Source organism: Calypte anna, chromosome Z (genome assembly GCF_003957555.1).
Source record: "Calypte anna isolate BGI_N300 chromosome Z, bCalAnn1_v1.p, whole genome shotgun sequence".
Lineage (NCBI taxonomy): Eukaryota > Metazoa > Chordata > Aves > Apodiformes > Trochilidae > Calypte > Calypte anna.
In genome coordinates this window covers 54073423-54086544 of record NC_044274.1, presented here as the reverse complement: position 1 = coordinate 54086544, position 13122 = coordinate 54073423, and the positions used below count along the sequence as shown (strand labels likewise).

Here is a 13122-nt window from a genome sequence, read left to right as displayed (position 1 = left end):
AAGATGTTCACTAGGTGATGACTTTCATGGGAAAATAAGTGGCAATAGCAGCAGAGTTTTTTTGTTTGTTTGTTTGTTTTGTAGGAATAGAAAAGTGTCTTGAGATATATAATTAATGAAGAAATGAACATTGTGAAAATGTTCACAATGTCACAAGATAAAACTGTTATTCTGTGACAATTTCTGCAGTATATTGTATTAAGTAAGCATCAGCATAGTTATCTGCTAGAAGAATAGGATAAATGGCATTGAGTACTAAGTTGTTTGAGTACAGTTCTGTGACTTTAAGCTACAATGTCAATTTACCAGCTGGATAAGTTGAGAAGCTGATGTTGCGATTGGGTTTTTTTGTTTTATTTTTAAGTAAGGAGACCTAACAGTTAACAAATAAAACAAACCTTGCTAGTCTGCTGTTTAAATATTAGTAACTGACAGTCATAAGTTATTTCTGTGATTCCAGACAGCTTTAGCAGAGCAAGTTGTGCTTCTGTGTCCATGTTGTGACTGTATTCATGCAAACCTTTCTGAGCATCTGAACATCTAGCAGGGAAAAACATCATAACTTGATGAGTGTATTTGATTCTGTACTTTCTAGGTGACAGCAAGACGTGGCTCAGGTTTAACAACCTCTCTATTGCAAGAGTTGTCACAGGCTGAATACCTCCTTGTTCAATCCCATCTTTGACCTTCATGAAGGTTTTGCCTGAGTAGTTTCTCTAGGTGGCACCACTTTAGCAACGCCAAATAAACTGTAACAGTTACTGAGTTGTAAGCAAATAAAAATGAACTACATTTCTCAAAGGATGACAGAACACACAGAGTGATTCAATTTGCAAAGCAACATCTGATCTGATAATGTTAGATATTATGTTGATAATCAAAATATATTGGTAAATTATATATATAAATATATATATATAAATATATAATAATGGACACACATGTGATGCTTCATGACTTTTGTCTTTCAGGTCCGTATTGAGACAGCTAGGACACTGAAGTTAAATATCCTTTTATGGGCAAAAATATTTGATTAGATCTAAATTAAGAATTACTGGAAAGAAAAAATTTTAAGCTTCATACCAAATCCTTCACATTATTATTTATGTGTATCTATGGAATATTTGCTTATTTGAGTCTAATCCATCTGCAGTCTGTATTTTTTCCTTAATGACTATTTACCTGTAGATGACTTTGAGTTCAGAAGTGACCAGTTCTTACCAGTAAGAGCATTTATTTGGGCATTTTCATATTAGCAGATAGATCCATGGAGGAAAGCAGGAGGAAACCATTTTCCAATTTAATTTTAAACCACACTCTTTAACAGTCAGTGTGTATATATTTTGCTGGGGTTTTTGAGTCTTCATAAGCCAAAATGTCTAAAGACTTCTAGTGCTGCTAAGGCTGCTGGTATGCAATATATGTAGACAGGCAGTTTAAAACCATTTACTATTACAACTATTGCAAATTCCTAGCCTTGTTGTAGAATACTACATATACTACCTTTTACCCGATAATAATTTTCTTAATGATAAGACAATGTGAAAGCTGTTTTTAGCAAATAAGTTTCCACACTAGTATAAATTTGGTATGCCTGTTTTGCATGGTAATTTCCAACCTGCTGTTTCATACAAATATTAAATGTAAGTATGTGATTAAAATAACCCCTTAAAACATAGGCTTTCTTGATCTTTTATATTTGTGTTCTTTATAGTGGTTGTTACTGTTGTTAACCACAAGTAACCAATGTTAATATTAAGTAACCAATGAAATATTAGCTAAAAATACAGCAGATCTATTTTTATTGCTCAAATTTGGCAGATTTGTTTTTTTTCTCATTTGACTATGGCATACTAATGTCAACTCTTGAGAAAAAGGAAAATAAAAATGCAGAGTGCATCCAAACTGCAAACATTGAAGTTGTTGTGCAGGCATCTTTTTCAGTTCAATATATATAAATTTTATCTACTGACCCAAAAGCTGGAAAGCTGTATCTTTGCTATGACCCTAATAAAGTGCTTCTTCTGGCCTTATATTATTTTGTCTGTGAAGGCATGTTTACACTTACCAAACATGAAAATTGTGTGTGCTCAAACAGATTACATTTCAACTGTTATATAGGAAGGAGTATATCTCAACTATTTTAACTGTTCAGGCAGTGATTGGCTAGTGTGCATTTTTCCAAATGAGAGAGTGACATTTTACACACTTTGTAACTGTCTTTCAAAGTTCATGAGTTTTACATGTATAGGAAAGTCACCAATTTGTGTATTTTTGGCGGTCTAATCTGTAGTTTTGGTTTGGTTTTTAGTTTCTGGAATCCATGTTTACACTGCTGTTCCAGCTGCTTCAGGAAGTAAACCAATGTGACACCAAAATGCATGTTCTTCATGTTCTGTCTTGTGTCATTGAAAGAGTCAATATGCAGGTATTTTCTTTTTTTATTAGATGTCACTGTTAGCTTTGTACTAAGAATATGGAGGAACACTTGATGATTTTGACTTATGCAAAAATAGTAGAAAAATGTTATCAGTAGATTGGCTATTGTGGTAATTGCCTGCAATTCTTCATTCTCTTCCCTTTTTAGTTCTCATTTGGCTTTTATGTAAAATGTTCTTACTCTTCAGTATGTATTTTTGTATTGACTCATCTTTTAGAGTTCAGAAAGACTTCACTGCTTATTGCATTTCTTGAAATTTTCTTTTTCTTAAATGTAATTTAAATGCTTCACATTCATAGGGACTGTGCAGTTAAATGTGTAATTTCTCATTGGCATTGATGGATCACAGTTGCTGTACAGCACTCTGCTTAACTGCATGAAAAGTTCAAAGTTCACATTGTGAATCTTCAGTACTTCTTTTTTAGCGTTAAAATAACACTCATCAATTTATTCAAAGAAATTGAAGGTATTTTTGTAGAATTAAAGAATGAATTGGTGCTTTGTCTCTTTTTTTTTTTTTCACTATTACTTCACTAAGGACAGAGATAATACATGAATTTGAGCTTGTTTTCTCTTTCTGTAAGTAATTCGGTGCCTAATTGTCCCTTGTAGGAAAAGTCAACTTGACAGCAGGTTTCCCTAAATTTTAGATAATCTAGAGAAGCAGTAATAAAAAAAAGTTGAGAAAGAACTTTTTTGAGCCTGTTTAGGTTATTTCTTAATTATGTACTTCAGAATGGAAGTAGATTAATCTTTTAGTACTGTAGAGCCTCATAGGAAAAAAAAATAGGCCAGGTCAGACCTCTGGAGGTTTTGTAATTGAACTCCTGCTCAAAGCACTGGTAACTTCACAGCTTATTTGGCATTATTTTTATCTTGGGACTGTTTCTGTCTTCTGAGAGGATGCCAGATGTCTTCTGATAGGCCATGTTACTTAGGAATCCTGTCTTAAGAATATATTAGTACGTAAATATGTCTGGTTATGAAATGAAGTGCTCCTTGTGTTCTGTATACTATTTAAGCCCAACTGCCATACACAAAAGTTGAAATAAGTGATATTGTTTCCAAACTACTGTGTGGTCACAAGTTACTTTAGTTATAGAGTGTGGAATATGGTGTTATAGGAAGAGGAAGGAAGAATAAATTAAAACAAACTATTTTTACTGCTACAGAAGCAGCTTCTAAATATTTCATTAATTACATTTGGGATAAATTAATGGCCTTGTATGACACACTAAGAAACAAATTTGTGTTCCTAACTGTAGATACGACCATATGTGGGATGTTTGGTTCAGTATTTACCACTCCTTTGGAAACAGAGTGAGGAACACAATATGCTGCGATGTGCCATTCTGACCACCCTAATCCATCTTGTCCAGGTAAGGGGCCAGTTTCTCTTGGAAAGCATGATCAGTCATTGGAATGGACTGCCCAGGGCAGTAGTGGCATCACCATCCCTGAAGGTGTAAAAGGAGGAACTGGATGTGGCACTTAGTGCCATGGTCTGGCTGATGTGGTGGTGTTAGGTCATAGGCTGGGCCTGATCTCAGAGATGTTTTCCAGTGTCAGTAATTCTGAGATTCTGGTCTTTGTGGCTTTTACAGAGTATGGGAAAGAAATGGGAAGGAATATCGACACCTCTGTGTTTCACCCCTCTAGGATCCCTTAGGGTCCTAAAGACCCTCTCTTTATGTTCTCATATTGGTACCAGAAACTAGCCTGGTCCACTCAAACCGTGATAAAGTGGAAGGAGAAGGACTAGACATTACATGTAAAGGAAAAGATGGGGTTCTTTTGAAGATTAGAGCTAGTTCGAATAAATTTTAACCATAAACAGATTATGAAACTTTGTTAATGTCCTCTGTGAAGGCTAGAAGCTTAGGTGGACACAAAGACACCAGACAAATTTATGTAAGATTATTTTTATTTTGAAAAAAGTTTGTTTAAGGAAATCAATCATCCCACAAAAGAGCCTTAACTTAAAATAGTTTTAAACTTAACAAATTCCAGATACAGTAATTATGCAAAAGCAGCATTCAGCTAGCCACAGTTCTCTTAAGTAGTAGTATTACAAAATAGGCAGTAGTTCCCAGCTAAAGAGTTCTATTCCTTTTAGAATTAGTTTTGATTTATGTACATTTTAGCAATAGTTAGCTTTAGCTTCTTTTTAAAACTTGGTTTTCTTATTAATGATTGCTGAGGAAATTGCCTGTATTTTGAGGAGACATCCTTCTGTGTGGCTCATGAATCATTTAAAAAAATAAATCAGTCATCTTTCTGTGAACCTTTCAATAGCAATGAAGACGAAACCTTCTGACTAGGTGATCTTTAAGGTCCCTTCCAACTGAAACCATTTTATGATTCTTAGAATATTTGAAAGATTTATATATGAAAGAGTAATCTGTGCAAAGAGTAAATTTTTTTTTTAAACATTTTATTCAGCATTCAATCATTTAGTATCTGTTAGACTTGTAATTTTCGCAGGAAGAGAATTACCAGTGAGTATTTTTAGGAATGCATGTAGTTTATTATATTTTCTTGCAGACCACTGATGAGCTGCTTTTCCTCAAACAAACTTGCATAATTTTCCCAAGACATGTTGAGAGAAAGCTTAGGACTGTCAGACTGTTTTGTTGTTGAATTAATTGGATGAAAGTTCAACCTTTTATTAGTTAATACATTTTTACAGTATGTGAGTGGAACAGCATCATAGATCTTTATTAATTGCATTCTTGAAGAGCTTGATTTGAGATTGTTGAAGTATTTTACATTTTTTATTTACTTTTCTAGGGACTGGGAGCAGACAGCAAAAATCTCTATCCTTTTCTACTTCCAATTATTCAGCTAAGTACAGATGTTTCTCAGCCTCCACACGTCTATCTTCTGGAAGATGGCTTGGAGTTGTGGTAAGAATGCTCTTTATTGGCTTCTAATTTTAAAATGTTATTTTCGTATCTCAAGAAGAAGAAGAAAAAGTTTTCAAAAAAAACCAACAACACCTTTGACTGAGTTTAAGCGTTTATATGCTTTTGTTACCTTACCTTTACATTGCCGATATCATTCCTTTTCTCAAAAGAAATGAAGTTAGGAAGTTGATAAACACGAAAGTGACCAAGTATCCTAATCAATTTTCAAGTAGTTCAGAGTGATACACAGGTCTGTTGTCCTGTGTATCAGGAAAGAAAGTCTAGTCTCAGTGTAGCGTGCATGCTAAACTAACAATTTGACATGCCTAACTTTGGTAGAACAATAACCTAGTGATTCTAGACGGGCTCAATCGATGCGCCAGGCCATTGCATGAGTATCAGTAAGGCTAAATATTGGGTACTGTGCTTTAGCCACAACCCCCAGCAGCAGTACACTCCTGGAGAAGAGTGTCTGGAGAGCTGCCTAACAGAGAGGAACCTGGTTGTGTTGATTGATACCTGGCTGAACATGAGACAGAAATATGCCCAGGGCCATGAGGGCCAAAGGTATCCTGGCCTGGATAAGGAACAGTGTGACCAGCAGGACCTGGGAGGTGATCTTGAGGCTACATCTTGAGTACTGTGTGCAGTTTTGGGCCCCTCACTACAAGAAAGGACATTGATCTTCTAGAGTGTGTCTAAAGAAGGACAATGAAATTAATGAAGAGTTTGGAGCACAAGTGTCTCAATGAGCATCTGAGGGAGCTAGGGTTGTTTAGATTAGAGAAATGAAAGCTGAGGGGAGACATAATTGCTGTCTATAACTACCTTAAAGGATGTTGTGAAGAGGTGGGGATGAAGTTACAATGAAGTTACAAGTGGTAGGACAAGAGGTAATGACCTCAAGTTGGTTGGATATTGGAACAGGCTGCCTAGGGCAGTGGTGGAGTCATCATTCCTGAAAGTATTTATGAGTAGTAAAGACACAGTACTTAGGAATACGGTTTAGTTAAGGACCTTGTGATTGTTAGGTTAATGGTTGGACTGATGATCTCTAAGGGCTTTTCCAAGCAAGGTACATGATTCTGTCATTTCATACCTAGAAAAAGGTTTGAACTGGTTACCACCTCAGCTGCTGCATTCATTACAGAGTACATCAGCATTTGTTCTTATACCATGAATGTTCTCCAGCCACGTTCTCATGAATTCTCTTGGGTGCTTAGTCTCACTGCTGCATTGTGGAAGTTATGCTGTCTTTTTGTAAAGAAAGAAGTATGTTTTTCTTTCTTTTCCTACCTCAGCAAGTCCCATGCCTATACTGATGCTGTGTGGTAAGGACTACTGCTGCATTTGAAATACACTTCAAGTAATTTTGACACATGATTTAAAGATCATATAAACAGTTATGAGAAGTTAGTGTTTTACATCTGTAAAAAAATTGCTCAATGTTATTCATAGTTTATCTAAAATGTTTTGCTTAATCTATTCTTAGGTTAGTGACACTGGAGAATAGTCCATGCCTTACTCCTGAGCTCTTGAGAATATTTCAGAACATGTCTTCCCTTCTTGGTAGGTCTTTTGCTAGTAATGTTTCTTGTGCTTTGTTTGCTTTTTTTTTCCTACTGCTTTTGGTTTTTGTGCATTAAGTAATGCTGCTGTGGACTACAAAACGGTAACAGTGAAAAAATGAACACGTTTTGATTGTTTGACTTTCCTATCTTCTTTGCTATTTATTACCTAGTTAACCTTGTTCTCATTTTTAATACATTGATGCTGCTTTGTATCCAAAAGATAAGACAAATTTCAGTTTATTTTTACAGAGCATTTTCAACGAGTTCCTGAAATCTAAAACCAAATGTGCTGGGTTTTAGTGATCTTGATTATATGAAATATTTGCCTGTTCTGCTTACAGCCAGAATGATGATTTCCAGTCTGAAGAAATGAAGTTTCCATTATTAGCTTTTCCATTATTCATTTAATGACTATGTAGGATGTTTACACATATCCAAATATGTCTGTAAGCATACTGGTCAAGCAACACTGAAATTAAAAGCAGTAATTTTGCCCGAGTTGTTGACAAAATATAAACTTATTAACGGAGATAAAGATTCAGTACTTTGGAAATGCAGATATTTGGGTTGCTTTTGCTTTGTAATTGGTGGGAATATTTAAATTTTGTGGGTTTAATTGTATTATGTAAATATGATTTTGTTAATGAAGTCTTTAGCTATGCTTTTATATGTTGTGGAGCTAGTAAAATCTGCAGATTCCTTTTTTAGAGCATTTTCTCTGTAAAATTACGGAAGTTGGCTTTTTAATTTGTTGTTTTTTTCAGAACTTAATATTTTATACTGACGTAAGGTCAAACTTAAGTAGAAACTTACATCGTGGTGGGTAGGTGCTCCTATTTTTCTGTGTATATTTAAGCTCCAATGACAAGACTGATCAAGAAAGTATTGTTCTGCAGTGGTTTTAGCCAACTCTTAGGTTCTGTAGTTGCCGAATACTTACTGTTTCTCGCAATTCATATCTACACACCTATCCTTACTCCTACTTGTATGTTAGTGATAGATAGTATCTGCTACAGAAAGCTTCCACTACACAGGTGGTTGTGATTTTCATAGTTGTGTCACCCTGCTGGCCTGCTATCGTTAAATTATTTGTGGCTTATTGAGGTACTGCTGCTGCTGTTTTCTTCTCACCCAGTCCTCCCAAGTCCTCATGCAATATTTTCCAGAGTAGAGATAAATGAAGGGAAACCTTGGCATACTCTTCTAACAAAAGGCAAAGGTGTTTGGGAATGGTCTACATTTCTAAGAATTCCATTTTTTTTTTTTTTTTTTTAATGAATGAATCCTGGAGAACACGTTCTCCTTTTGAAAAATACAGATTCTGAAGAGAATGTTCCTTGTTCTGATAAATGAAGGCTATTGTGTTATGCTGGTACAGCAAGTATTACAGTTAAGCTAGGTATGTTTTCCGTTTTCCTTAAAGTGAACAAGGTCCTGTGGGACTTGATTGTGACTGTACATAATATTTTTTCAGAAGATTTAGGAGGCGTGCAGTGATAGATTCCTGTTTCTGATTTAGGACCATTAGGAGCTCCTTCAGCATGTAGTGTTGCATTTGGATTTGTGGGGCGAGATTAACCATCAACGTACAAAAGTTGATTTATAATTTCTGTGTTACAATGATATGTTTTCTTCAGCAAAGTGGTATGAGTGAAATATATTGAATGAAATATATTGTACATAGATTATGTCTGGTAGTTTTTCAAGTCTGCTGTGGATATCACTTGACAGAGAAGTTTTTGATGTTTTTTCCCCTGTTGGTGAATGCATATTTAGGTGACTACAAATGAATAAATAATCTGTTGCACAATTGTTTGTAAGTGCTGCTAAGATACTTTCCAAGACTATGTATTGCACGAGCACTTCCTTGTCTCATCATTGCTCCTAGCTCACCAGTAACATTTAGAAACCTGAACTTTGAAGGCCTCCATAGTTTGCCTGCATCTTTTAGGATACTTTTTTAAAACATGCCTATCCATTGGCAAGCAATTCCAGTGTGTGATGCGTAAAAAAATTGGTTTGTCACTTAATTAGTTTTTTTGGGGGGGATTATTGATTCATTCATACCAGGTTTTTCACTATTTGAACATGCTTTTTCATGGCCATGTCACGTGGCCATATGTCAGCATATATTTCAGTGCAGTGACATCTCTTCAACTTTTAAGAGGGGAAAAGTAGACAAAGATTTATGATTATTTTTTTTTAAATCTAGTTTTGAAGTATTATCTGTTCTGTTCCAGATATTCTGTGTTCCGTTCTGTCCTTCTAAAAAGAGGGCTTCATATCCATTTCAGGTTACTGGTGCGGTTGGACCTGTATGTCAGAGACATTGTACAAAGTAGTTGTATCTGTCTTTTAAAGTAATCAATGCTATCCTTAAAAATACAGGAGTACAATGTTGCATTTGATTCAGAGGCTTTATTTCACTTGCATAGCTAACTTCCTTTGAAGGCTGTGATGCTGATATTGTAAAATTTGGTTGCTGAAAGCACCCTCTACACTTGTCTTGACGTTATAGAAGGCAGGCATTCTTTAAAGCACTGCTGGATGCACAAGAGATATTCAATGTCATGCATGCCATAAGTAGCAACAGGCAAGACTTACGTTGTCCTACTGGGTGTGGAACTCATTATAATATGCACCCGATTTCCTAGATCTCATTGTCATATTTGCATTCTTAGGTGTGTGTGGGTTTTGGTGGTATTCAGGGAAGTCTTTCTGAGATGTTATTTTGTTTAATCCCACCCATAATGTTGGCAAGCCCTCATCCAATTTCCATCTGGAAGGCTTTCAGTGCCTTGAGCTTGTTATCTATTTGCATGCAAAAGGCCCGGAGACACCTAGGTGAGCCCAATCAACATCCTGTTGTTTACCATCAGAAAAGAGTCTTGCTTAGTCATTTACCGAAGAATGTGGATTTCATAAAGCACCAAAGCAGAGTTTTATTTCAGTATACATTATATAAAGTTCATAATTCCAGTAAAACTGTATTAAGTATTTCTGTAGCTATCAGTGCTATCACTGATGTACAGTAGTCGTTCACAGCTTATGTTGTACTTGATTTTCCTATTAGCACTGCTGCTAATGTTTAAACATTGTTGAAATTAATATCTCTAAAGAGAGGTTGCAGCTGTTCTTTAATCCATCTCTTGGTGCAGCAGATTGAATAACATGAAATGGAGGAATGCATTAATTCTGAGGATGCTTGCATTTCTGCACTGACACTGCTTAAAATGGCAGCTGAATATGATTAAATTTTAGGTTGGGAGTACGGTCAGAGTCAAGACTGAGCTGTTTCAAGAAGCATAAGGTTTAATGTGCCTGTGCTGGACTTGTAACAGCAAAAAGCAGGTTAATGGAACTGGAATATTTTTTTGCTCCCAATGAAACACAGTGGAGCACATTCAGTAATTCAGAAAAAGATATGTTTGATTCAGGTAAACCTGGCAAGAGAATTGAGCAAATAATTGTTTAAGTGTAACCATTTAACTAACCTTTTTTTACTTTACGAACTTTTACTAGACTTTGAGTTTTGTGCACAGGTGAGTGAAATTCTGTCATTTCTATGACACCTATTTGTTCTGCTTTTTTTCTTCCCTGGCTGAAATAGTTCCTAATTCTTGAAATTTTGCTTCTTTTTTACTTCATTGCCTTTGTATTGGTTATCATAGAATAATAGAAAATAATGGAAAGTTATGGAAAGCTTGGTAGCACTTCCTGTTTATAAGACCATTTCGTAATGATTTATCTGCTGCATCAGTTTCTGAAACCTAAAACATGGTTGTATCCAGTAAAAAAAAAAATCCTACATAATTCATTCTCCCTAGAGAGAATGCTAACTTCAGGAAGTGTGTAACATTAGTAATAAGCTACTAAAGCTAATTTATAAATGTATTGGAATCTTTTGATGAGGATATTGAATGCATAGGTGAAAAGTCGTCTTTTACAAAGTCAAGATATGTAAATATGCAAAATAAGTGATAATGTGACCTGTCCCTGCTCTAAAGTATAAAAGTTGTCATGCGTTCAGAGTTGTCTTATGCTGTGTCAGATAATAGGAGCATTAACATTCTTCCTATTGGGAGGGAAGAGCAAATGCTAAAGCTTCCCAGCACTTTTCAGATGTTGTTCTACTGAAACTGCTATCAGACTTTCACACAGAATCACAGAATTGTCACAGTTGGAAAAGACCTCTAAGATCACCATGTCCAACTGTCAACCTCCCTTGCTCCCCCTCCATAAATAAATAAAACAATCACCATGCCCACTAGAGCATGTCCTGAAGTGCAGCATCTACACAGTTTTTAGATACCTCGAGGGATGGTGACTGCCAGCCCCCTGGGCAGCCCATTCCACTGCCTGGCTACTTTCCAGTAAAGAAATTCTTCCTAATATGTGGTGCAACTTCAGGCTATTTCCTCTAGTTTTGTTATTTACGTGGGTAAAGAGGTGAACACCCACCTTACTACAGCCTCCTTTCTGGTAGTTGTAGAGAGCAATTAAGTCTCCCCTCAGCTTCCTCTTCTTCAAACCAAATGATCCCAGTTCCCTCAGTCTCTCCTTACAGTATTAGTTGTCCAAACTTCATCAGCTTCATTTCCCTTCTTTGGACACACTCTAGTAGCTCAAAGTCCTTTCTGTAGTGAGGCAGCCCAGAACTGAATATAATACTCAAGATGCAGCCTCAGCAGTGCCAACTACAGGGGTAAGATAACCTCCCTGGTTCTGTTGGTCACAGTATTCCTTCTACAGGCCAGGATGCCTCTGGCTCTCATGGCACACTGCTGGCTTGTATTCATCCAGCTGTCAACCAACACCCCCAGGTCCTTTGCTGCCAGGCAGTTTTCCACCCACTCTGCCCCAGACCCGTAGTGTTGCATGGGGTTGTTGTGACTGGAATGCAGGACCTGATGCTTGCCTTGATGAATCTCATAATTGGCCTCAGCCCATCGATTCAACCTGTTCTGGTCCATCTGCAGAGCCTTCCTACCCTCAAGCAGATCAACATTGCTACCCAGCTTGGTGCAGTTTGCAAAATCCTGTGGAAGCACTCAACTCCCTCATCAAGATAATTGATACAGGCATTGAACCAGACTGGCCCCAAAACTGAGCCCTGAGGGATACCACTTGTGACCAACTGGATTTAATTCCATTGACTACAACTCTGGTCCTGGCCATGCAGTCAGTTTTTAACCCAGTGTAGAGTACATGTGTTTATGGCCAGAGCCACCAGCTTCTGTAGGAGAATGCTGTGGAATACAGTGCTAGGGACTTTACTGAAATCCAGATAGTCAGCATCCACATCCTTTCTGTTTAAAATGCTGACTCGATGTTTCAGCAGTAAAACTTTTTATTGTGAGAGGTATAAGTAAAGCAGTGTGCTACAGCGCGCTGGGCGGCTGGGGAGCCGTAGCTCCATGACCATCTTGCAAGTTCGATGAGATAAAACCAGTCCTTTTATACTTTTCGTAAATCCCCTCCCCTCAGTCTCTTATCAGTTTATCATTGGTTTTTGTTTCGCGGGCTCTCCCAGCATTGGTTTTTGTTTCGCAGGCTTCGTTCTGTTGCTGAGGGAAATGGTCACATGACGTCCCTGTTTCACGGCCCCATGGTCGGCCCCTCCTCCCGTTTTTCTGACTTTTCTTCCTTATAAGTACACTTAAATGTATACCCCAAAACAACAGGATACAACATGCTACCTCAACAAACAGTCCAAGCAAACATTATTAAATTGAAAGATACACTCAACAAAACAATAGATTACAATTTTAAACCCTTATTTTTCACACTTTCCCTATTCCACTGGGCAAATCACCTGGTCCTGGACCAAGACCGTATTGGTCAAGCAGGACCTGAATTTCCTGAACCCATGCTGGCTAGGCCTGATCCCCTAGCTGTCCTGCACTTGCCACATAAGTGCACTCAAGATGAACCTCTCCATAATTTTTCCAGGCACCAAGGTCAAGCTGGCAAGCCTGTGGTTCCCCAGATCGTCCTGTCAGCCCTTCTTTTAGATGAGTGTCACATTGGCAAACCCTCAGTCATCTGGGACCTCCTCAGTTAACCAAGACTGTTGGTAAAAGATGGAGAAAGGCTTGGTAAGCTCCTCTGCCAGCTCCCCCAATACTCTTAGGTGCATCCTATCTGGCCCCATAGACTTGTGAGTGTCCAGGTGCCACAGCAGGTTGTTAACTGCATCCTCCTG

General features: G+C 37.2%; 1 protein-coding gene across 1 annotated transcript in view; it reads left to right on the top strand.

Moving 5' to 3' along the window:
* Nucleotides 1-13122, top strand: part of IPO11 (importin 11) — a 95495-nt gene that overhangs the window by 41872 nt on the left and 40501 nt on the right. The window contains exons 19-24 of the mRNA XM_030467666.1: nt 972-1005; nt 1183-1223; nt 2312-2428; nt 3706-3819; nt 5231-5346; nt 6839-6915. Coding sequence (XP_030323526.1) covers nt 972-1005; nt 1183-1223; nt 2312-2428; nt 3706-3819; nt 5231-5346; nt 6839-6915 — 499 coding nt within the window. The remainder of the gene's footprint in view (nt 1-971; nt 1006-1182; nt 1224-2311; nt 2429-3705; nt 3820-5230; nt 5347-6838; nt 6916-13122) is intronic.